Source organism: Alnus glutinosa, chromosome 11 (genome assembly GCF_958979055.1).
Source record: "Alnus glutinosa chromosome 11, dhAlnGlut1.1, whole genome shotgun sequence".
In the NCBI taxonomy this organism is placed as follows: domain Eukaryota; kingdom Viridiplantae; phylum Streptophyta; class Magnoliopsida; order Fagales; family Betulaceae; genus Alnus; species Alnus glutinosa.
Genome location: NC_084896.1, coordinates 21,132,627 through 21,156,971, shown reverse-complemented (window position 1 = coordinate 21,156,971; position 24,345 = coordinate 21,132,627). Strand labels below are relative to the sequence as shown.

Below are 24,345 nucleotides of genomic sequence, written 5' to 3'. Positions count from 1 at the left end.
TGTTTTACATTACAAAATATTATAAACTATTTTACTCACTTTGTATTATGGGATATGGAGTTATATATGTAGTAAAGAAAAGGAAAAAGGAAAATAAGGTTGATTTTATTATTATGTATCAAAACCTCTCTCAAATCCGTGTGATTTGCAAAACAAAAAATGACAGTTTATAAACAAACTCTTTTGTGAAAACTATGCATTGTGATTAGGGGTGAGCATGGGGCCGGGGGGGGGGGGGGGGGTTCTGCCCATTTTGGGCCGGCCCCGCACCCCTGCTGGTGGAGGAAAATGCACCCGCGAACCACACAAGAAAGGCAGAATTCGTGCGGTGCGGGGAGTGCGGTTTTGGTGGGGCGGGTTTTTCCCAATTTTTGTCTGTCTCTGTTGTTCTTTCCAATTTTTCTCAGCTACCTTAAGCAAAATATGAGAAACCCATATACTTGAAGTAACCATACCTTCTAAATTACATCGAGAAAACAATTGTTACCAAGATTTTGAAACCTGAGCTATAAAACCCATCTAAAAAACAAAACTACACAAGAAAAAACTACCAACCAAATTGATAGATCAGCATAAACAAATCAAAGTCAAGTAAAAATATTCTAATCAATCACCAAAGTCCCATCTCAAAAACCCATTCAAAACCCATCTCAGAAATAGAAAAAAGCATAGAATACCTGCAAATGCAAACCCAAGCAAGATCCGTGATTCAGTTTAACCTTTTGGTGAAGATTGAAGAAGATGGAGAGGCAAAGAGGTTGAGCGGCGAAGAGATTGAAGAGGCAAAGAGGCAAAGAATGAAAAAAATGAAAAAAATGACAAAAAAATGAAGAGGGGTAGTGCGGCGGCTAGGGTTAAGTGGCGTTAGGGACCTTAGGGTTTTGTATTTTTTTTCAGGGCTGCGGTACAGTGCGGGGCGGGGCGGGAACCCGATTTTTTTAAAAACTCTAACCCACAACCCGTCCCGCATGAGTATATTGATTTTGGACCCTAAACAGCAAAAAAACCAAAAATCTATGGTTCCGAGGGGCGGGGGCGGGGTTTGCGGGTTTTGTACACCCTAATTGTGATAGATGTTTGACAAACACTAGAAAGCGCAATTTTCAATGGAAAATTGAGCTCACATCATACATGACTAAGGTCAGAACTTATGTACTTGTTGAGCCGTTGACTCACACATCCACTTGTAAAATTGTTTAAATTTTACAGATTTCACAGAGGATGCTGTCGGAGAATACTTGTACCTGAGTCTGAACTTGTGTCCATGAGGTTGGCAGGAAGTCTCAAGTTTTGAAGGGTTGCATTGTGTCATGTTAGTTTTTCGGTATAGATATGTACATATGCCTCATGTGGCATATTTTGGTAGTTGTAAAAACAATAGTAATTAAGTTTGTATTTATAAGATGTGAATTCATTTAAAAGTTTTGGTGTTTTGTTTTGAAAGGTGAGTTTGTGGCTTTAAAAATAAAAGAAATATTTTATTCATGATTTCTTCCGCTGCAAGTGTTTTATTGAGGAGTAGAGCCACATAGAATTCAAATAATTTGACTATATAATTTGTTATAAAAATCGGGACGTTATAGGTTAGTATCAGAGCAATCGACTTTGAGGACCATGACAATTACTTCCTGCTAGGAATAGAGCCTAGGAAAGAATGCCAGAGCAATAGCTTATAGAAATTTAAAACTTAGGATTACTAAGAAAATTCTTGGGTTTTGTGTAAATCATGTTGATTGACTCTAATAAAGATGTCTTCTAACAAAGTCCCAAGGACACCGTGTTCGAGGGAGAGCATTGGCATTCCCTCTTTTGGGAGAATGATTTGAGGAACTTCCATTTGAAATACCATATACCCTCACTGTGACGCTGTGGGCCCTTGTGAGGATGGAGGGGTTTTTGTTTCCTCCAGCTCCAACGAGGTATGCTTCCATGAATAAACTCTAAAGGTCAACTTTGAGGTTCCAAAACCCTATAGAAATACGAGCCATTATATATATATATATATATATATATATATATATATATATATATATATATATATAGATGAAGAGAAAAAACTAGTCCCTTTATGTCTTCATGACACGGGGTACTTAATACACTATTAGAACAATGCTGTAACCGCAAAAAAAAATAAAAACAAAAATAAAATAAATGCTATATTGTGGGTCTGAAATGCTATAGTTTGTCAAATTGCCTCTCTCTTTCTCACTTCCCTGTGGACCATTTGTCAGTATTAAAGTAAAGGATAGAAGAATAATTAATTTGTCATATATTTAAAAAGTAGCATACAGAAAATAGTCAAATACTCATGGTGGGATTTGCAAGTTGTCATAAAATTTATTTATTCATTTTATAGCATAACTTTATAATCTCAAATATGATATACAATTTATTAAACTAAAATCAAGAGTTGTAAATTATGGTGTCAGCAAGGGCAATTGTAAAATTCCGGTTTTCGGGCCACAGTTTGTTTGTATTGAAGTTTGTTTCGGATGAAGGGAAAGTTGAGTGGGAGAATGTCATTGGGACACTTAGCGTGGTAGACCGGAAAAGAGTGCTATTACAACGAATGCGGTGAAGAACTGCGTTGCTTGCCGATGACAAAAGACTCAATGTGCAGAAATGTGGTGGTCGAGCTATAGAGCTGTCACCACTTATACGGAGGAAATGCCATAATGATTTGTTATGGCAATTGAAGTTCCACTTCAAGGGGATGCGATGTCTAATGTGGGAAATCATCATCACTACTGCAGGAGAGAGCTGCAATCAAACTTCCTATGGAAGTCGAGTTAGACAACCGCGTCTTGTTGCATTCACGGACGAAGACAGGACTCAAGCTTCGTACGCCTTGATAAAATAGCTATGTTTCCAAATAGATTTGTCCATCAGTAACGAGGGTTCGTGCTTTAGCACTTGGATTTCATGTTTAATAAACTTCCATCAAAGTACTTTCGTATTAAGTCTTTGATCTTAAAATCATGACTCAAGCAATGGATGAGCGCGCTAGTACGAAAGCCGATGCGCGTTAGCAACGCGAAGCCTTCCATTTAGTGGCTTCCCCCTTTATCCCTCACCCTACTCTTTCATTTTCGCTTAAGCTTCCCCAGTTTAGGGGATTAATTGATTGAATATCCAAGTACCATAATCTATCCTAGGGGCAACTTTCGTGTAGTTTGTGATTGGATGTAACTATTAAGATTTTCTCTTGGATAAATCTTTCTCTTAATAGATCTCTTCTTGTTTCTCAATCTTTGGAGAATGTGGCGTTGTATTATTTTTAGGTCTCTGTTCCGAACATTTCCTTAAAGTAGACGACAAGTTTTAAATCTTAATGCAGGCAAGGCATATCTTGTTGAATCAGTCTTTTTCGCCACATCGCGTATAACGAGAATCAAGCCCCCTCTGCATTTATATAATTAAAAAGAGATTGCTCAAAAGGCGTTTATTTTTTTTTACTTCATTAAGCTCTTGCATTTTTAGACCAATAGTCTTGTGGATCGAAAAGAGAAAGTAAAAGTAACAAGGTTTCGACACAATAAAGTTATTGGTGTTTGGATTCTCTAAATTTGAATGACAATCCCAGCATGCTTGTGTGCTTACACAACTCTATTACCACATTAATCAGTTTACAACTTTACAAATTAAGTAGGATCTGTATCTTTAATTTTTTATTTTTTTTTTGGAAATGTAACTATTTTTCATTCTCTTAATATTGTCTTTATTTTGTTTTTCTTTGTTGTTTACTTCTCTTTTGAACTTTTTCTTTACTTTTTGAACTTTTCATAAAAAGATTCAAAATTTTGCTGCTATGGCAAAAAGTTTTGCACAATCTAAAGATTTTCTTGTTAGAGATACTGATTAATTTCCATGAAACAAATATAAATACCATGAATACTAACATTAGTCATGTGGGTGATCACAATAGTACAAGATAGCTAATATAATAGTTGGCACATGTAATGCTTTACTGTTTAGATTTACATAGAAATGATCATCTTAGAGAAATTATTAAGCTTTCCTCATAGCACATTTCATACCAAAGCCAATGGCCATTTAGCTAAATGTATCAGTGGCTGAAATTTGAGATCTAACTAGGATAAGCTTAATTTTTCACTATGACAAGTTTTTGATGGGATAATGATTGTTAGCTATCCACAGTTGTCGACTAGCTTCATTGCTACAATTGTAATCTGTTACAAAGGTTGATGGTCAAGATATTAATAGGGTGAATAAATACTCAATAAAGTTTTATAATTAATAGTATGTCAACAGTTTGAAAAAGATACCCCAATTTCATTGTTTTGCCTATGCTTCATTGTTTTGAGGCTGATGTAGGCTTATCTGGAGATGGATGGCTCTATGAATGTCATATCCATTGCTGATTGTGTGTAAAGAATTTGAACGTTTGTTTGCTTCATTTACTTCTCTTTCTTCGCAAACCTGAGAGCCAAAGTTACTGTTAAGGCTTAGTTACAGGAAAACCTCTATCTTTCTCTAGTTGCAATATGATTACCATGAAAATATGGCTGCTTAAGTTCTTATATGAAGATAAAAGAAAAAAAAGGAAAGAGTTTACAATTAATGATATATATATATATATATATATATATATATTTCTTAACGTATACACAAGTTTCTTTCAAATACATTCTTTTGCAAATGTGCATTTTCCTTGTGTAAGAGGTCTACCTTCTTATGCAGTTCAAGGTTTTCTTGATGGACAAGGTTTCCCTGCAATTAAATTCATTAAAGTCATGTTTTGAATATGGAATTATCCCCAAATGAAAATTTGCAGAAATTGAACCAATCCTCTAGTTAAACCTTCCGGTTTAATTCTTTTATTTCTTCAGTGAAAATTTGTTCCTGCAAGAGAAAAATAGAAATGTAAAGATTCGTGCATGCTCTACAGATAGGTGGGATCTCGAGTATAATTGGATATACTTTTGACTAGGTATAAGGAGTTTAGACCTTTCTCATACGGATACCCTTCAAACTCATTTCCAGTGTGTTTTCCAAATTTTGTAGATCTTTGATACTCAAACCAGAAAGTTCTTGGCCCATTAGTTGTCTACATATATCACATTAGATTTGTGGTAAGTTAGAAGGTTTGATATGTTCCCTTGAAATTATATTAGATAGATAATATTGGAATATCATAGTTGGCATCATTATGCATCCTCCATCATGCATTACATTAAATGTGCCTTGTTGTGTAACAATAATTATTTTGGCAGTCATAGAACTAGCAATGTTGGAGAATAAGCATGATATTTAGATACATTGAATACATCTTTCTAGAAATGCATTTAGTATTATTCATGTATGTAATTAATGAAGTTTATGTATGACTGTTAGGGAGAGATTCATGTCCCAATTAATTGTGTAAATGCTAGATGTATCTACTCTTGCCTATAAATACCCTTGTAAACTATTCACTTGTAGTAAGCCAAGAAATAGATTGAGTTGTGTTAGGTTTTATATATATTGGTAAATTCAGTGTCAAAACTAGTTTGTTTGTAAGTCTAGCTTGAGTTGTCAAGTTGGATTCCAAATCTTGTTCAAAACTAAAGATCAAAAGCTGCTGGGCTAAAACCTAGTCGAAAGGAGTTCAAATGCTGTTTTAGTGCATCTCAGGATCTGAGCTCCCGAGGGGCTCGGTCCCAAGGGCAATCGAATATGGTTCGAACGAAGATGAATAACTGAGCTTTACAAGATACCCTTGAGAGCCTCGGTTGCAAAGGCATTCATATGATATTTGAAATTAAGTGTTTCACAAGAGCCACAGAGATGTTCTGTCGCAACAATGGTCAAAGAACGTTCGAATGTGGTTGGTGAGAAGATTGTGAAACCCTAGCACGCGTTCGAACGTGGGACTAACCCGTTCAAACGTCAATGCTTTAGACTACGTTTCTTTGGAAACTAACTTGCACCTAAAGTCCTTGTTTTTTTAGGTCTATATAAGCATCCTTATCCACGATTTTCATAAGACCTTGAGGCTATTATTTTGAGTTCTTGGAGAAAACTTTAGTATCCTTGTGCCTTCATTCTTAAATATGTCATAGACTTTGTTAAAAAACACAAATCAAACCTTTTGCAACAAAAATTATGGGTTGTAGAGGAACCTTTATAGAAGATTAGCTAGAGTTCTAGAACTATTGCAGTAGAAAGCAAACATGTCATTTATTGGCTACAATTTAGGTTTACTTCAAAGGTTTTGTAAGTGTAATTGATTGTAATTTTTTAATCTTCTATAATGAATAAATTTTTGGGGTTTGGCTACCCCCAGAATGATTTTACTTTTAAAGAGTTAATTAAAAGGTTTGCACTTTGTCACCAAAATTATTGTATTTGATATCTTTACTCTTTTTTTTTTAAAAAAAATCTGGTGTGCGTGTGTATGGTTGCAATATTTTTATTGGTTGTTATTGTTGGAAAACACCTATTCACCCCCTTAGGTATTGTTTGGGGTTGTTGGGCGAATTTCAATTGGTATGAGAGCATTAGTTCACTTGTTTGGATTAATTTCTTGATTGTGATCATATCTTTGATCACATTGTCATGGCTCAATCACAATCTCTAAATGTCTCCCTTATTTTAATGGAAATAACTATACTTATTGGAAGGTTTGCATGAGTGCGTTCCTTAAATCCTTAGATGAACAAGTCTGAACTTCTATTGAGAATGGTTGGACTCAACTTGCTACCGAAATTGACTCGTGGTCTAAGGAAGAACTTAATGGCAGTAGTTGGAACAATAAGAGATTATATGCCATCTTTATGGTTGTTTCATGATATGAATTTAAAAGAATGTCTGTGTAAAATGGCTAAAGATGCATGAGATATTGTAGAGGTAACACATGAGGGTACCAATTAAGATTGTGAAAAACTCCAAAATTCACACGTTGACCTCTAAGTTTGAAGAGATTAGGATGCAAGATGATGAAATATTAGATGAGTTTTATGCTCAATTGAATGACATTCTGAACTCTTGTTTCAACCTAGGAAAAAGATTCATGAAAATAGAATTGTCAGGAAAGTCATGACATTTTTGCCTGAGATGTTTAGACCTAAAGTCATTGCAATTGAAGAAAGCAAAGACTTGGATATCATGAAAGTAGAGGAACTTGTAGGATCCCTTTAGAACGTGTGTGGTTGCAATATTTTTATTGGATGTGATTGCTAAAAAAGCCTATTCACCACTCTATGTATTGTTTCGGGTCACTGGGGGAATTTCAAGTTATTCTTTTGAATTTTGAAGTATATTTCAAGACCATGAAAAGAAAGCCAATCTTGTTGAAGATAAGGAAGTGAAAATGGAACCCGATTTGTTGATAGCTATCAAAGAAAAAGAAAAGGAAGATAAACGCTCGTGGTATATATCTTGACAATTGTACGAGTGATCATGTGTGAAGACAAAGATAATTTTGTGGAAATAGATGATCAGGAGGTCAATGGCTATGTCCCATTTAGAGATTCATCCATGATTTCAATTAAAGGGAAATGTGAAATTTTAATTTGCTTGAAGAATGGAGAGCAACGAATCATTCAAAATGTCTATTATGAGTCGAAGTTAAAGAGTAATATCCAAAGCTTGTGACAACTTTGGGATAAAGGTAATGAATATTTTTTCATGAAAGCCCGCAATCTCATGTTGGTTGATTCAAGTGGAAATTTAATTGACCAAGTTTCAATTTCACACAAATGAATATTCATGTTAAATCTCCAAATCAATGCACTCATGTGCTTGAAGGCCTTTGTCAAAGATTTTTCTAGGACTAGATGTAGACTTTTAGCTTGTCAATTTTTGAGGATTGAGTATTTCAAGTATTTGTCCTTGTTTTATGTAGGAGAAAAAGTTTGTAGGTACTTACATAAAGCATGCCCACAAATACAGGCAGTTCATTAATATCTATGTTATTGTCCATATATATTAAATGTATATCTATATCACTAAGCTTTATTTTACTTTCTTCTTTACTTTTTCTTTTTTCAGGGGGGGGGGGGGGGTGGTGTGGGGTGGTGTGGGGTGGGGGTTGTCTTTAAAAGGGACGAACTATGAGTTCTAGAGGAAGGCCAAAGCGAATGTGGGTTGAAATTTTAAAGGACAAGAGATGATAGTCTACTTCTTTTCAGATATAGTCTTAGATAGAACACAATGTATCAGAAGGTTTAGTGCATCTGTCTTGTGTAGTTGAAGTCATGACTCATGAGGCTTTCTAGGGGTTGAATTGAATGAGCCATAGTCATCATGGTTGGATGTCAAAATGATAAACTTGATTACCTGACTAATAAACAACATGGTAGAATCATTGGCCTTAAGTAAGGAATTCTTGAAAATCCAATTTCAGGCCTATATAAATATATATAATTTAAAATTTAGTATTGAATATCAAATGATTCTACCTATTTAATTCTTGCACATACTGCAATTGTTGCCTTAAGCTTTCTACCTCTCTTTGCCATAACTAGCAATTATAAAGGATAAAAAAGAAAAAGAAAAAGAAAAGGTTAGAGCGATGCACTATAATATAAGATAGAGAGGACTAACAAGACTAAATTCAATTAGATAGCTCATCAAGTTAATTTGTGAAATAAAATATTCTAAATTCAATTTGGATGGATGTGTTGTTTGAACCGTTGTACAACAATGAATATATATAGTGACATATATACAAACAGATTTTAAGTTATTTCTAATTTTTTTTTTTCTTATTATGCTTTCATAGATGATTATTATGCTCCTTGTCTAGAAGGTATTACTCCAAATATGATGTACTTTTTGAATATTGTTCAGTGTTTTGGCCATAAGGTTTTATGTTAGTAGTTAAATACTTGAAATTATAGGTTATATTTTCCCTTCCTGATCTGCAGCTCAAATTAAAGCCATGAAACAAGTAGGTGGCAAATAAAAATTGGAATTGGCATAATTCGCAGAAATAGAAGCCTTTGCACAATTCACTTCTGAAATCGATAAAGCTACTCAGAATCATTTGGTAAGAGGTCAACGATTACGCAAGTTTCTCATTAAAATGCTCTATTCAAATACTTTAGCAACTTCATTCAGTTTCTTCTTAAAACTTTTGTAAGTGTTGTCTATCAAAAAATTTGTTGTTGTGAAATACAGTAGCAACAAAGTCATGCTTTGATCTTATTCTCATTCAAAATCAAGCAGAAATTCCTTTACAACAAATTCAGTGTTTTTATAGCTTTGAAAAATAAACGGCTCTTGCTTTGGGTTTCATAATGCAAATTGAGGGGTTGCGAAGAATGATTGTAGCATGAAGTATAGGCCCTTTCTAGCACCTGTATAGAGTTGGCTCCATTTGATTCACATGCAGACTGTCACCATTCAAACAGACCTTGAACCGTTATGACAGTTTTTAAATTTCACCTCTAACCTGGATCATTCATACAGTTATTAAATGTCTTTCCTATTTTTCCATTGGCTACTGCTCAAAATGTTTTATGGTTAAATTTCTCCTAAGTGTTTAAAATTCTATTATCTCCCCTCTTGGGACCTTGTGACTAATTACACCTCTAATTCCATATTGATGCAGGACAACTTAGGGAGATATTTGGAGTGGTTCTTGAATGTTTACCTTGACTTCTGAATCCGGAGTCAGTAGCTGATGATGTTCTTCTTTTAGCTGCTTGTATCGTTCAATAACAGATTTCATGCTGATAAAACACGTAGTCATAACATCACAATTAACTTAGCACAGGAGAATCTCTTTGCTGATTAATATAAATAGCATTCAGTAATTTAAAGAAAACATTAGCAGCCGAAATCATACAAATGTAAAATAGGAAAAGGAAATTAATAAAAAAAGAGAGAAACGTAATTGTAATCAAGCATCAAAATAACTTTTATTTTAAATTAATTCTGAAACACCGAAAAAAGGACCATTATGGTTTTTGAACACCTATTAGCTGAACAAAGGCCTTAATTTCATACTCCTTTTATTTTAAATAATACATCTTGTCTTATAAAGGTAGTATACTTATCAAAAGCAAGACTTTTTAGAAAACAGTGAATGCTTTTTACTTGCTTGCATAGTAGGCTTTCAATTTTGTCCTTAATTTCTTATTTGAAGGTCGAAAGGTCGAAAGGTATAGTAAATCACTTGCAATATTTAATGCAAAAACACAATATATAACAACATATATATATATATATATATATATATATATATATATATATATATATTGGTTTTTGTTTTCTTCTCAGGTTTCTTTCATTCTCAAATCAAGTTCTATTGCAGCATTACTGACGTTAAAATCAAACTCCATTGAACTCTTTCCTTTCCCCATCTCGTAAGAGAAAGGTGTTTGAGGGATGTTGTTAGTTATAGTATGCTAATCATGCTCGAAAATGATATCAATCATGCTAATCCTCTCATATTAGAAGAACGTGTTTTGATGAAGATAAAATGGGAAATTAGTGATGGAGTGAATGAACAATTATGTTTGAATTGGGGGATTGATCTTGGAGTTCGTTGTTTATGGCTTGTAAAGTTTGATTGTACAGCTTAGGTGTTGTGAGGTGATCCGCAGATTTGTTCCAGATGGTGTTTTGCCTAAATGGAGTGTTTGTACTTGCTGAGTTTTGTTAGTAAAGATTTATTCATTCATCTAGAAAAAGAAGAAGAAGAAAGGTGTTGTACACTTTTCACGCAAAGTTCAAAAATTGTCCTATAAAATTCACAAAAAAAGTGGGTCACGTTCCAAATATGTTACTTTAGCTTGATAGGAATGAATCGAATGATGACTTCCTCAATCATAACGCTGAATGAGAACTTCTAACCATGCGTGAGTGAAGATTACTGTAATGATATCTAATACATCTGCTTTAGTGCTGTTATGCATGGTTGTAATTGATTAGGTTGAACTATTTAGTAAATTGAATTATTCTTATAGAAGTTTGACCTTCCTCTTTACTCCTCGCTGACAGTCACTACCTCATTTGTGTTTTTATAGATTAAAACCATTCTTCTTCACGATTTTGTTTTGAGTTCGATTCAAATTTAACTTTTCGAGGGTAATCAAGATTTTCCCGTTAATCATTTTCTAGTTGGGTCCTAGAGTTTTTCTGATGTAATCTTTTAGTTTTACTTGTCTATGTTTACCTAATTCTTCTAGGCGCTTGTTTGTGTTGAACCCCTTTGGCTTTTAGTGATCATAGTATAATAGGATAATCAAACCCTAACAATGGTGGATGCCCTTGCACCCTATAAACTCCATGGATATAATACCCCGATCTAAACTAGGGTTAAAAAATCGTTAAGTAGGGCTCAGGGATTAACAAGGAACAAGGTTTGAAGTGAAAATTACGAAAAATGGGCTCAAAATGAAACTTGGGCAATTTTAGGCCTTGGGTGGTCAATTAGTGTCAGAGGTTGATAGATCAACCCTAGTGATCGATCAATGTGGTGCCAAAACCCTGGAGTGATCGATCGGTGTCAAGACTTACAGAGTCGATAATGAGCTTATTTGAGGCCCCTTATCACAATCTTAGCGACCATTTGGTTAGCTAGGGCCTAGAGAGAGAGAGAGAGAGAGAGAGAATCATTATTTTGTTGTGGGAGATCAAAGCCCCACGAGGTAAAAATAATTATCTGAGCTTGTCTTTTCGTGTTGGTTTCTGTCTTTCTCATAGTGTTGTTGTTGTGTATATGTGTTTATGTTGGGTTTGTTTTGGTGTTCTAAGCATGGGAATCAAGGTAAAGTCTAAGTGTTTTTTTTTTTTTTTTTGAGAAAACCCTACTTTTATGATGGTTATTGTTTTAAACGGATTAAAGGAGTTTAAAGATGAGCTTTATGCTCAATGAGGAGTAGATATGGACTGTCCAACAAAGCTTTTAGAGAGACACTAATGGTGAGTGTGTAAATTTGGAAAATTTATGTTTTCAATGCAAAAAGTATTGGACTTTAAGTGTTACATAGTGCTGGAGTGAAAAATGGGACATTTTTTTGAGTCTTAAGGCCTCTAAAGGACTCATCGGAGCTAAAAAGTGTAATTGATCGATTACAATTCGACACTGATCGATAAGTTGTCGTGTATTGTGCTGATTGAACCGTACTGATTGATCGGGCAACGATTTATTAATCCATAGTGATCGTTAAACCCTTCAAAGGCGATCGATTAGCCTCAATTCAGATTGCTAAAATAGGGTTTTTAAGGATTAGGGTTAGGATCTTAGCCTAGTAGACCCTATTAATGATAGTATGTTTCACAGAGAAGGGGACCGAAGCATTACGGACACCGACATTTTCAAGCACGTTTATTTTATTATCAAACTTGCATATTTTATATAGTCTTGAAATGCTTTGCCATTGATGTTTTGAACTCTACATTTTGTGTAAAAATGAACATATCTGTAAAATTGATGACCGTGTGATTCGTAATTTTTTGTTAATAAATGAAAATTTTGTATGGCATGGCTACCATAGGAAAAATGGGTGAAGAATCTGGAGTATGTGCATACTATTTATATAGGTTTGATCTCATGGCCTTTGGTTAATTTAGAATGTTAATTACCTTGAATTCAAGGGCTACTGTAACTGAGACAACTATCCACGGATGACAGTCATACTCTGCGACATCATTAGTTGTGTGGATCACCCGTGGTCGGACCGAGTCAAACAACTAGTGGTGGTTGGCTATTGTACCTCATTGGGCACCAGTATTGTACCTAACGTCCCACGGGACCCACATAGGCTATAACGAGGATATTTATGGCTTGAAATATATGTGATATTATATGTTATTATTATAATGGATCCGCATGATTTTTTTTGCCTTATGTACCTATCAAAAATCATATTCCATGATGTTGCGTGTAGTTTTTCATTTATTTTGTAAAGATTGAGTATACTCCATATTGACAATGTTCACGTAAGACTACTCACTGCGTTGTGAAATTACACTTTCTTAGAGGAAGGTGTAGCAGGGCTTGCCTAGGAGATTGACGATTGATGATTTAGTTAGGCTAACCTTTGGGTTATTTATTAATTAAATAAGCTCGGGGATGTTACGATGATACTCTATGAGTTCATTACCTTTAATAAACTCTGAAGGCATTACAATGGATAGTGATAATTTCCATAGTGGTTATGATTAGCTTGAGGAGGTACAACCTTTCCAAAAAGAGATAACTCTCCACAGGGTTGCAACTCTTCATGAAAGGGTGCATGAAAGCCTGTAAATAAGCAATGAGGGCAAATGTTAGTTCATTCAATCCTCTTATCATTCTCGGAATAATTTCCTCCAGAATTTTCATCCTAACTAGAGTATCCATTCTTTGTAGAATTTATCCAAGGTCCTACAACCACTATCAAAGAGAAATTATTAGAAGGAATCAAGACCCATCAACCATCAATACCCAAATTCTTGGTCTCGCCTCCACTATTGCTTTATAATCTTCATCAATCTATCGTAAAACCAAGTAAAAACAATTACAGATTACAATGGAAGGCCTTTAATAAACATGGAACATTGCAAACTTGCGAATGCAGTAATAGATTGAAGAAAACTATTTGAAGAAGTTTCTATGTTATCCCTTGTTAAAACAAGAAAAGTTTTACTTCAAGACTTCTTCTGCGAACAAAAAAAGAAGAAGATAAGACCCTCCATCAGGCTTTGAAAGTGTTGGGTAATCATCTCCAATAAGAACAGTGCTAAAAGAACCACTTAAAAGAGGTAAAAGTATGAGAGTTTTAGACCCCCGAGATTTTGGTCGAGCGACTAGTTCTTCCGCTCGAGTGAACAATCGTATCCAAGACGGAGACCCTCTTGTTTTTAAAAACATCATTTTGACCAACGGTCACAAAACTGTCAGGCCACTCCGCATGCAAAATGATGGTGTTCCACTTAAGTTGGATGAAGTCGTTTTGCCCTTCAATTTCCCACCCCTCAATGCGCAAAACAACACATTTTGATCAAGGATCTAAATGGAACCATTCTACACACACCTCAAGTTGCTCATAAACACACACAACGTTATTTTGAGCCCAACCACTCAAGCCCAAAATAGCGCCATTTCAGCCCATTTGCCCAAGCCCAGTTTGTTTCAACTTTCTTGGATTGGCCAACCTCAAGACCATGGTTCAGGCCCAAGTTGAAGCCCGAGCACCAGCCTAGTCATTGATCTGCGAGTCAACCTGCGCCATCCGGCATGCAAGACTTTACCCGCGTGCTCTAGTCATGCCATTCGGTCTGAACCGGTAGGAACCAAACCTCCTGAACCGCCTAAACTAGTCAGTTCAGGCATATTTTAATGTTTTTGAGTGTACATACATATTTCAACTTCAATTTCAGTTGTTCAAAAACTGTGCCAAAGCTCACTTAAAGGGGATCATCACTACAATATTTTCAGACTAGTATTTTTAGTGTTACATCCATCAAAAAGTTAGTTTAGGAAAGATGGTAATCATCTAACCAAGCCCGTGGAAATCATTGCTCCACCAATTTTGCACCATTTTGGCTAATTCCATGCCACCACAAGGAGGTTTCCTTCACTATTGCGCAATCTCAAATCTCTATCAGCAAATGCTTGAGGGATCCATATTGTTTAAGGATTGTAAGGACCGTGAAGCAGAGCCTAAGGGACATGTGGCCTTTAGGCATCTATCGTTACTCTTTTCCTAGGATAGGTGAACGGGTTCGTTTTCTAAATCCAAATTTGAAGTATTACAGGGCATATTTGAATAGTTATTGGGCTAAAGAGATATTCCATCAAAATATTGTAAGTGAATGTAAGTACATATATATATATATATATATATATTTTAAATTTTTTTTTAGTCTGTGTATTGTAACCACATTTTTATTTTATTTTTGCAAAATGCATATATATATATATATATATATATATATATATATATATATATATATATATATATATATATATATATATATCAATTTATTTCTTTGTAATGTTGTTTCTACACATTTTAAATGGCTATCGAAGGTGTTATTGACGCTTCAAAAATAGAGAGACTCAATGGAATTAATTTTAGAATGTGGAAATGTCACATATCATATTTACTGACACATGAAAATAAATGTACAAATTTCGCACATCCAAACCAGAAGTGATAGATACGAACAACGACGAATCCATTAGGAAACATGAAAAATGGGAATAAGATAATCTAATGGCAAATGCCACCTTTCTCCATTGCATGAAAGACAGTCTCATTCATCTCTTTGAGGGATATGAGACATCAAAGAGAATGATGGAAGCTTTGAAAAAGAAGTATGATCCGAAGCCTGACACACACATACAACTGTTATTAGATAAATAGAACAACACCTGCATGGGTGAGAACGAGTAGGTGGGAGACCATGTAAACTAGATGAAACTTATTGCCTTATTGCCAAGGAACTTACAAAGGCTGGTCACCCAATATAAGACAAAATGCAAGTCACAACACCACTCAAAAACCTTCATTTGTCATGCAAACATGTGGCAACATCCTTAACATCCAGTGAGAAAGAAATTTCCATATCATCACTTCCAAAATTTCTTGTATTAGAAGAAGAGAGAAGGAACATTTGGTAATATAATGATGGCCCAGACTTTACAACTACTGCCAATCAAGAACAAGCCTAAGATGTTCAAGAAAATGTTGTAGAGGAAATTGGAAAGTGGGAAGAAAATTGGAGGAGCATGCTTGAAGTTCAGAAATAGAAAGCATTTCAAAGTGAATTGTACAAGGAATAATGACCCGAAAGGTAAAAAGGAGATTTCAATGATTGTTACTTAAGTAATGATGGCAGAATCAACAATAGGTTTTTGGCTGATACACTCAGCAGCAACAAGACACATTGCTAGAAGTCGAGAACTATTTGTAGAGTTGTAAGAGAAGGCAGTCAGAGAGCACGAAGTCTACATGAGAAATAATACATATAGTGATGTATTGGGCGAAGGTAGTGTAAGTTTTCAGCCAATGGGCCAGTTATTGTGCTAAATATTGTCTTGTATGTGTTTAGTATCCATAGGAATTTAGTGTTAGTCCTAATAAGAGAGATGTATCAGTAAAGGTGTTAGAGAATGGTAGCGGATATCGATTCTACCATTGTGATAAAGGAATTGATGGACAGCAAGCACACTATCTTTTCTTGAAGACACCAAATAAGTTACTCCTGTGATGTAGATCAAACTATTGTGAGATGATGATCCTGAAATGGATCCTCTCCAATTCAAATGAATTGGAGAGTATCCAGTCCTTGTAAAAGTAAGGGCATAATTGTCCTTTCACATTTTGTTGGACAATTGTGCCCTTACTTTTACAAGAACTGGATACTCTCTAGTTCATTTGAATTGGAGAGGATCCAAATACTTAATGTCAAGTACTGGTAGATACTTCATCATAAGAATAATAAGAGAGAAATATCCAAGACAATGGGAATAAGAGGAAGTCTAATGAACAAATGAACTCGAATTCAAATGCTTAGAAAAGTGGGAGTAAAAGGAAAAGGCGACCATCGACTTTGCACAAAGATCAAAGTGTAGACGAAATAAATCTTTAAGATGTTCTAGTGAACGTCAAAGAAGCTTATGAGTAGTAATGGTGTTGAGCAATGGCTAGAATCCATGAATGAAGAACATGAATTGATTAAGAAAATAGATGTTTGAGAACTCACAGACTTGTCAAGTCAAAGAAAAGCCATTGGATATAATTGGGTTATCAAAAAGAAAGTCAAAGCAGACAAAAGCCTTAAAACATATATACAAAGCTAGGTTGGTAGCAAAAGGGTTTACTCAGCAACGTGGAGTAGACTTCATTGACACACCAGGTTTACTTAGCAACCTGGTGAAATTTGTTATGGTTGCATGAGGGACCAACCAAGGAAGTGGCACATGGTTGGATGTGTTGAAGGAAGGCCAAGCTAAGAGCATGCAAGGGGCTGATCAAGTGCTAGTTGGAGCTAGGAAGATTCAAGAAGTCTTCTCCAAGGCAAGTGGTTGAATTTGGCAAGGAAGAAGAACGTGAGGAATAAGGAAGTAATCTTCCAATAAATGGGTGATTTCCCTTGGCTAAATAAGGCAATAATTAATAAAAGGATCTTGGGTAATAATATGGGCGTGTTTTCCAAGTATGGGGAAATATGCTATGTACTCTATATATAAGAATTGTGCTCATGAATAAAGGATATGCCAAGATTATTATTTCTCAACTTAATTATTGATTGGGAGGCTGGGGTTCCTCAAAAACCCTAATCTATTTTCACCATAGGTAAACTTAGGAAGATTGATCCAGCCGCCTTACCCGTTCAACGACCCCAAACACGTTCCCAAACACACTCCTAAACACAAGACCGTAACAATTTGGTATCAGAGCCACGTTTTGATATGGCAGTCCAAAGGGCTTGAACGTATGGAAAAGGAGTTAAGTTCCTTGAATTCAATGGAGAAACGACTTGTCAAATGTATGGAAGAGATAATGGCAGCGATGTGGAATCAATTCCAAAACCAACAATCCAAGCATGACTAAGGAGAAGGATCATCAAGAACGAAGGGGGGGAGAATGGTTCGTGCAGATTAGAGAATGGGTTGGTGACACCCAAACTCGGGAAGCTTGATTTCCCAAAATTTGATGGCTTTGAGGACCCCACAAGTTGGGTGTGTAGATCGGAACAATTCTCTGATTTTCAAGGAACCCAAGAGGATGACAAGTTACAATTGGCAGCTTACCACTTGGAGGGAGAGGCTCAATTGTGGTACCAACTTTTCAAAGAAAGTGAAGATGAGCCAACATGGGGAACTGATGAAAAATAGCTTGCATGTTTGTTATGGCCCAACTCAGTTTGATGATTTTTATGGAGATTTGACCAAGTTGAGATAGACTAGAACAGTAAGAGAGTATAGCCCAATATGAGAGGCTTATGAGTAGGGTTGGGAGGTTATTTGCCAATCAACAAATTGGTGGATTTGTGAGTGGCTTGAAGGAAAACATTCGTGCTGAGGTTCAAGCATCACGTCTCAGTACCTTAACTGAAGCAATGGGACTGGCTAGGCTATTTGAAGCAAGATCAGATCCTCCCATTTCCCACCCATGCCATCCTCAAATCTGTCACATGGTCGTTCTCCCATGGTGAAACGACTCAATCCAACGGAGCTTAAGGAAATAAGAGATTGGGGGGCTATGTTTAAACTGTGACGAGAAGTTCTCCCCTGGCCATTGTTGCAAGAAACTCTTCTTAATTGAGGGTGTTTAAGAGGAAGAAATGGTTAGTAGAAGGGAGGATGTGGCATAAAATAATTATGAAGAAGAACAAGAAGTCTCAGAAATCTCAATCCACGCTATCTCTAGAGTGCAAGCCCTTCAAACTATGAAGGTGAAAGGATCCATCAATGAAATTCAAATTACCATGCTGGTAGACACCGGAAGTACACACAATTTCCTTAGCATAGAGCTAGCCCAGAAATTGGGACTCACACCAGACAAGGACTTCAAGTTTGAAGTATTGGTTGCTAATGGGGAGAAATTGGTAAGCCAAGAAAAGTGCCGCAGTGTGCAGGTTTGGTTGCAACGAACTTCCTTTACTCTTGAAATTTTTTTATTACCGTTGAGGGGGTATGATTTAGTTTTGGGTGCCCAATGGTTGAGGACCCTTGGTCCCATACTATGGAATTTCTCTAAACTAGTGATGAGTTTTCAATGGAAGGGGAAGCAGGTGTCATTAACGGGAGCAACTTCACCACAAAACAAGTTGGTATCCTCCTGTACATCTTCACACTAGAGTTCGGCGTGACTCAGCAACTAGAAGAGGTGCAAGACCCATGCGTGGACTAGCTGCTCCAACAATTCAAATGGTTGTTTGAAGAACCCCAAGGCCTACCCCTACCACGTCAACATGACCACCAAATTCCCTTGCTGGAAGGAACGGGTCCAGTCAATGTTCGTCCTTATCGTTACCCCCACTACATGAAAAATGCAATTGAGAAGATTGTGCTGGGCCTCATGCAAAATGGGGTCATACGAACAAGTACTAGCCCTACTCTTCCCCGGTCCTCCTTGTCAAAAAGAAAGATGGGTCATGGCGGCTTTGTGTCGATTATAGAGCACTTAACCGTATCATCGTCAAGGACAAATTTCCTATCCCGGTGATAGACGAACTACTAGATGAATTACATTGGGCTCAATTTTTCTCCAAACTCGACATTCGCTCCAGGCATCACCAAATTCGGATGCACTCCAAAGATGTAGAAAAGACAGCTTTTTGAACTCACCATGGCCATTACGAATTTTAGTGATGCCGTTCGGACTTACAAAAGCCCCATCCACATTCCAATCCTTGATGAACGGAATCTTCCAGGATTTAATCCGTAAGTTAGTTCTTGTTTTTTTTTCGATGATATTTTAATTTATAGCCAAACATGGGGAACAAATCAGCTATTTGGGACATATCATCGACCAAGAGGGGGTTTTCATGGACTTCGAAAAAAATTACTGCCATGCTAAATTGGCCCAAGCCCAATACACTCAAGATGCTAAGGGGGTTCCTTGGCCTTATCGGAAGTTCATTCAACATTACAGGAGCATTGCCTGGCCATTGACCCAACTTTTAAAGAAGGACGCCTTTAAATGGGACGGGGATGCAGACAAGGCTTTTCAACAACTCCAACTGGCCATGACATAAGCTTCGGTTTTGGTTTTACTAGATTTCTCAAAGACCTTTGTCATCGAATGCGATGCATCTAGAATGGGTGTTGGTGCAGTACTCATGCAAGAAAAGAGGCCGATTGCATTTTTTAGCCAAGCGTTGCATGGCCGCAATTTACAACTATCCACCTACGAAAAGGAGATGCTCGCCCTTGTAACAGCGATAAAAAAATGGCGACCTTATTTGTTGGGGCAGCGGTTTGTGGTAAGGATTGACCACCGTAGCCTTAAATATTTATGGGATCAAACCATTGTGACGGAGGCACAACAAAAGTGGCTAATTAAGTTGGTGGGTGATGACTTTGCAATTGAGTATAAGAAGGGGCTAGGAAATTCCGTAGCTGATGGACTGTCACGACGCATAGAGGGATCCCTTGTTGCCTTTTCTCAACCACTACCACGTTGGGTTGTTCTCATTCAAGAAGAAATTATAGGAGACCATGAGCTGCTAGATTTAATTTCTAGCATATCAAGAGGTGACACAGTGGGGCCATGGAGTTACAAAGAAGGATTTTTCTTCTACAAGAACAGAATCTACCTCAAGCCCAATTCTCAATTGACCCAAACCATCATTGAAGAGTTTCACAAAAATACCCATGAAGGTTACCAGAAGGGGTTGCAACGTATCGGGTCAGTTTTCTTTTGGGCAGGAATGCGATAGCAGCTAAAGGATTACATCAAGTAATGTGAGGTTTGCCAAAGACATAAGACAGACAACACAAGACCAGAGGGCCTTTTACTACCATTGCCCATTCCTTCTCAAGTTTGTTCTGACATTTCCATGGACTTCATTGATGGCTTGCCCTGCTCCTTTGGCAAACCACAATTATGGTTGTAGTGGACCGTTTCTCCAAGTACGGGCACTTCATTACTCTTGTACACCCATTTACGGCCCCCCAAGTGGCTCAGGTATTTTTCGCTGAAATTTTTAAATTGCATGGTTTACTGACATCCATTGTTTGCGATCGGGATCCCACCTTTACTAGCCATTTTTGGAAGGAATTATTTCATCTAAATGGAATTAAATTTAGATTCAGTTCAGCCTATCACCCACAGACGGATGAACAAACTGAGGTTGTCAATCGCACCGTTGAGATGTATCTAAGGTGTTTTACTAGCTCTAACCAAAGCAGTGGGTTAAATGGCTTCCTTCGGTGGAGTACTACTACAACATCGGGTTTCACTCAGCCGCCAAAAAGACGCCATTTGAGATAATGTATGGTTGAGCCTCTCCTACGCTACTTTCATATGTCCCTGATACAACAAAAAAATGCCGCTGTAGAAGAGATGTTGCTAGCGAGAGACGCCATTCTTCGAGAGGTGCGATACCAGCTTATGGGGGCCCAGAATAGAATGAAGCAAATGTATGACTCAAGGCATCAAGAAAGACACTTTGAAGTTGGAGATTTGGTTTTCTTGCATCTTCAAGAGTACATGCAGCAGTCCTTACACAGGAGGGTTAATAAAAAATTATCTACAAAGTTTTTTGGCCCTTACCGTGCGACAGAGAAGGTAGGACTTGTGGCATATAGATTGGCTTTACCACCAAAGACTAAACTCCATAATGTCCTTCACGTTTCGGTTTTAAAGAAGTGGATTCGTAATAGAGTTCCCATTCAAGAGGAGCTGCCCACTTTAGTAGACGAAGCCAACGTCCTCAACCCCCAAGCTGTATTGGAGCGTAGGTCCAGTCCAAAGAGTGACGAGGTATTAATCCACTGGCACAGCCACTCACCAGCAGATGGAACTTGGGAATTACGGGCAGAATTGAGTAAAAGATTTCCAGATTTTAACCTTGAGGACAAGGAACAATTGAAGGGGAAGGGAGTATTATGGTTGCATGAGGGACCAACCAAGGAAGTGGCACATGGTCTGGACGTCTTGAAGGAAGGCTAATCTAAGAGCATGCAAGGGGCTGATCGGGTGCCAGTTGGAGCTAGTAAGATTCAAGAAGTCTTCTCCAAAGCAAGTGGCTGAATTTGGCAAGGAAGAAGAACGTGAGGAATAAGGAAGTAATCTTCCAACAAAGGGGTGATTTCCCTTGGCTAAATAAGGCCATAATTAATAAAAGGATATTGGCTAATAATGTCCAAGTATGGGGAAATATGTTATGTACTCTACATATAAGAATTGTGCTCATGAATAAAGGATATCCCAATATTATTATTTCTCAAATTAATTGTTGATCGAGGCTAGGGTCCCTTGAAAACCCTAATCTATTTTCACCATAGGTAAACTTAAGAAGATTGATCCAGCCGCCTTACCCGTTCATCGACCCCAAACACGTTCCCAAACACATTTCCAAACACAAGACCGTAACAAAATTTGCCTTAGTAAGGACAATCATGTCTGTATTGGAAAAGTTGGAAGTACGTACACTATTCCTGAGTGGGGAATTATCCTTTGGTTAGCCATTAATCCAACCATAAGGATTCCAAGTAAAAGGACATGGGAAAACAGCTTACAAGTTGAAACAATTTCTGTATGGACTCAAGCCATCATCAAGACAATGATACTTTAATTTTCACGAGGCTATATTAGAAATTGGTTTTGAAGTGAGTCTATTAGATCACTTGCCGGTGAAAAATTGACAATGTTGTCATTATACATAGATGACAGAGGCGGGTGCACAGTACTAGATTTACTAAGTAGCCTTATAAAAATTATTCTCATAATTATTAATTGGTCATACAAAACAAATATTGTAGTATATATGGTTTTGGTAATGTTTGTACTGTTGAAAACCTCCCTCTATCATTATATATCATTGCCATTTGCCAACAGTGAGGCGATCTGTGGGGGTGATAAACAAACCGGCGATATAGACGGAAGAAGGATTAAGCTCGTTTTCCAAAACAAAGAGTACTGTTGGTTCCTTTCTAAATAGTATCATGTTCAGTTTAGTGCAGGATCCATTTCTTTTTTCAGAAAAAAAAGTCTGCAGAGTGTAGAATCATTTGAGTAGGAAAGCCATAAGAAGTAAACATCATTTTATATCAGTAGTACTGCAAACCGTACAGGATGTAACCTAGATCCTATTTACAATAAATTTCACCAACGGAATCAGCTAAAAGCTGCGGGAAAAGCATGTAATATAGCCGAGTAAAAAATGCATTGTTTTGGATGCATGAGAGAGACAGGGAGATAGAGAGTATACCTAGAGCTGGCAAAATCGTAGAGCCTGCCGGAGCTGGAGAAGACAATAAGTCCAACTTCTGCTTCGCAAAGGATGGAAAGCTCCCGGGCCTTCTTGAGCAACCCATTTCTTCGCTTGGAGAAAGTCACTTGCCTGCTCGTTGAATTGTCAATCCTTTTTATGACAATCTTTCCTCTCCCCATTATCTCTTTCTGCTAGATCCACAAACACATGTTACTCGATCGTAAAAAATTATAGTAAAACTGTGGAAAACCTTACTTATTTGCTTAAACAAAGATGTCAGCACAAGATAATCCAAAAATAGGTGTACAAGTGTAGAAAATGGCAGTTAATGCATGGGTATATAGATAGACTATATATATAGAGCTTACTTGTTTGAGAAATGCTAGAGGGGGGAACTAGCTAGGGTGGGAACCAGAAGAGAAACTCTTTCTGTTATCAGTGATGGTTTTCTGGGACGAAAGGAAAGCATCTTATTTAAGGTAACATGGAGCAGTTCTGTGTACCTTTTTTTTTTTTAAAAAAAAATAAATAAATAATAAAAAAAAGAAAGCGGTCGGTGGTCCTGTTCATCCCAACTCCCAAGCTCACTTGGTGGTCTCACAGGCGTTCATGACGAAAGCCACTCGCTCGAGTAGGAAATGAACAGCTACTGGCTATTTTTGGCCATTAATGTTCTTTATTTTAGTTTGCTTTCTGACCACTCGTTATTAATTACTCGAATTAATGAAAGTTAGGCCAGAATTTCAGGAAAAAGTTCAAAGTAGGAACTTAATAAATAATTTAAAAAACACCTACTAAGTATAATTTAGGAAAATATATAGTTTAGTCTTTAAACTCTAAGTCATTTTGCAAGCAACCCCACAAAGTATCAACGCTTGAATTTTAACCTCTCAAATTATTAAAACATTTCAAAAATGTTAATTTTGTCGAAATATGCCTATAATATTCCTGTCACGTGTCATTTTTCAATTAAAAAATAATAAAAATTAAAAAACAACTATTTTTTATTTTTAAAATAAATGAATGTTTGGAAGTAGCTGCTACCTTGGAGAGAGGGGTGGCCTGCGACCCACCCCCAGAGGTGGCAGCACAGCCATCCCCCAAACACTCATTTTTTTTTTTTAAATAAAAAATAAAAAATAAAAAATAAAATTTTAGTTTTTTATATTTTATTTATTTTTTAGTTTATTTTTTTATTTTTAATTGAAAAATGGCACGTGACAGATGTATTATAGGCATATTTAGACAAAATGAGAATTTTTGAAACGTTTTGATAGTTTCGGAGGCCAGAGTCAAAGTATTGATAATTTGTGAAGCTACTTACAAAACAACTGGTAGTTTGAAGGGCTAAATTATAATTTTTCTTATAATTTAAGTCCAAAATAATTTAAAAGCTTATTTTGCCTAATAATATCTTGAGGCAGTACTTCTATCGTCTAATAAGGAGTTGTAATTATCCGGTGTATGTGATCATCCGGTGTATGTGATCGGGATGCGAAAAATACATGCGTGCAA

General features: G+C 36.6%; 1 protein-coding gene across 5 annotated transcripts; it reads right to left on the bottom strand.

The window, feature by feature from the left end:
- Positions 1-3,860: 3,860 nt before the first annotated feature.
- LOC133882893 (MADS-box transcription factor 23-like) lies at positions 3,861-23,328 on the bottom strand. Of its 5 annotated transcripts, none has more exons than XM_062322124.1 (9): positions 23,199-23,282; positions 22,828-23,021; positions 9,599-9,677; positions 8,403-8,464; positions 4,969-5,068; positions 4,822-4,863; positions 4,690-4,731; positions 4,287-4,440; positions 3,868-4,190 (listed from the first exon to the last, which is right to left on the bottom strand). In XM_062322124.1, exons 2-8 carry the CDS (start codon positions 23,007-23,009, stop codon positions 4,306-4,308), a joined length of 642 nt encoding a protein of 213 aa, XP_062178108.1. In that variant the 5' UTR covers positions 23,010-23,021; positions 23,199-23,282; the 3' UTR covers positions 3,868-4,190; positions 4,287-4,305. The 5 variants fall into 5 exon arrangements, with proteins under 5 accessions (XP_062178110.1, XP_062178111.1, XP_062178108.1 ...); XM_062322125.1 differs by having other exon boundaries at positions 3,869-4,190; positions 22,828-23,018; positions 23,199-23,328; XM_062322126.1 differs by lacking the exons at positions 4,969-5,068; positions 8,403-8,464 and having other exon boundaries at positions 3,861-4,190; positions 23,199-23,283.
- Between the last annotated feature and the right edge of the window lie 1,017 nt (positions 23,329-24,345).

Coding starts and splice junctions, on each gene's coding strand:
- LOC133882893 (XM_062322125.1), bottom strand. CDS start 23,009: ATGGGGAGAGGAAAGATTGTCATAAAAAGGATTGACAATTCAACGAGC. Junction 4,864..4,968: donor AGGGTATCCGTATGAGAAAG/GTCTAAACTCCT, acceptor TTTCTCTTGCAG/GAACAAATTTTCACTGAAGA. Junction 4,732..4,821: donor TAAAAGAATTAAACCGGAAG/GTTTAACTAGAG, acceptor ATTTAATTGCAG/GGAAACCTTGTCCATCAAGA.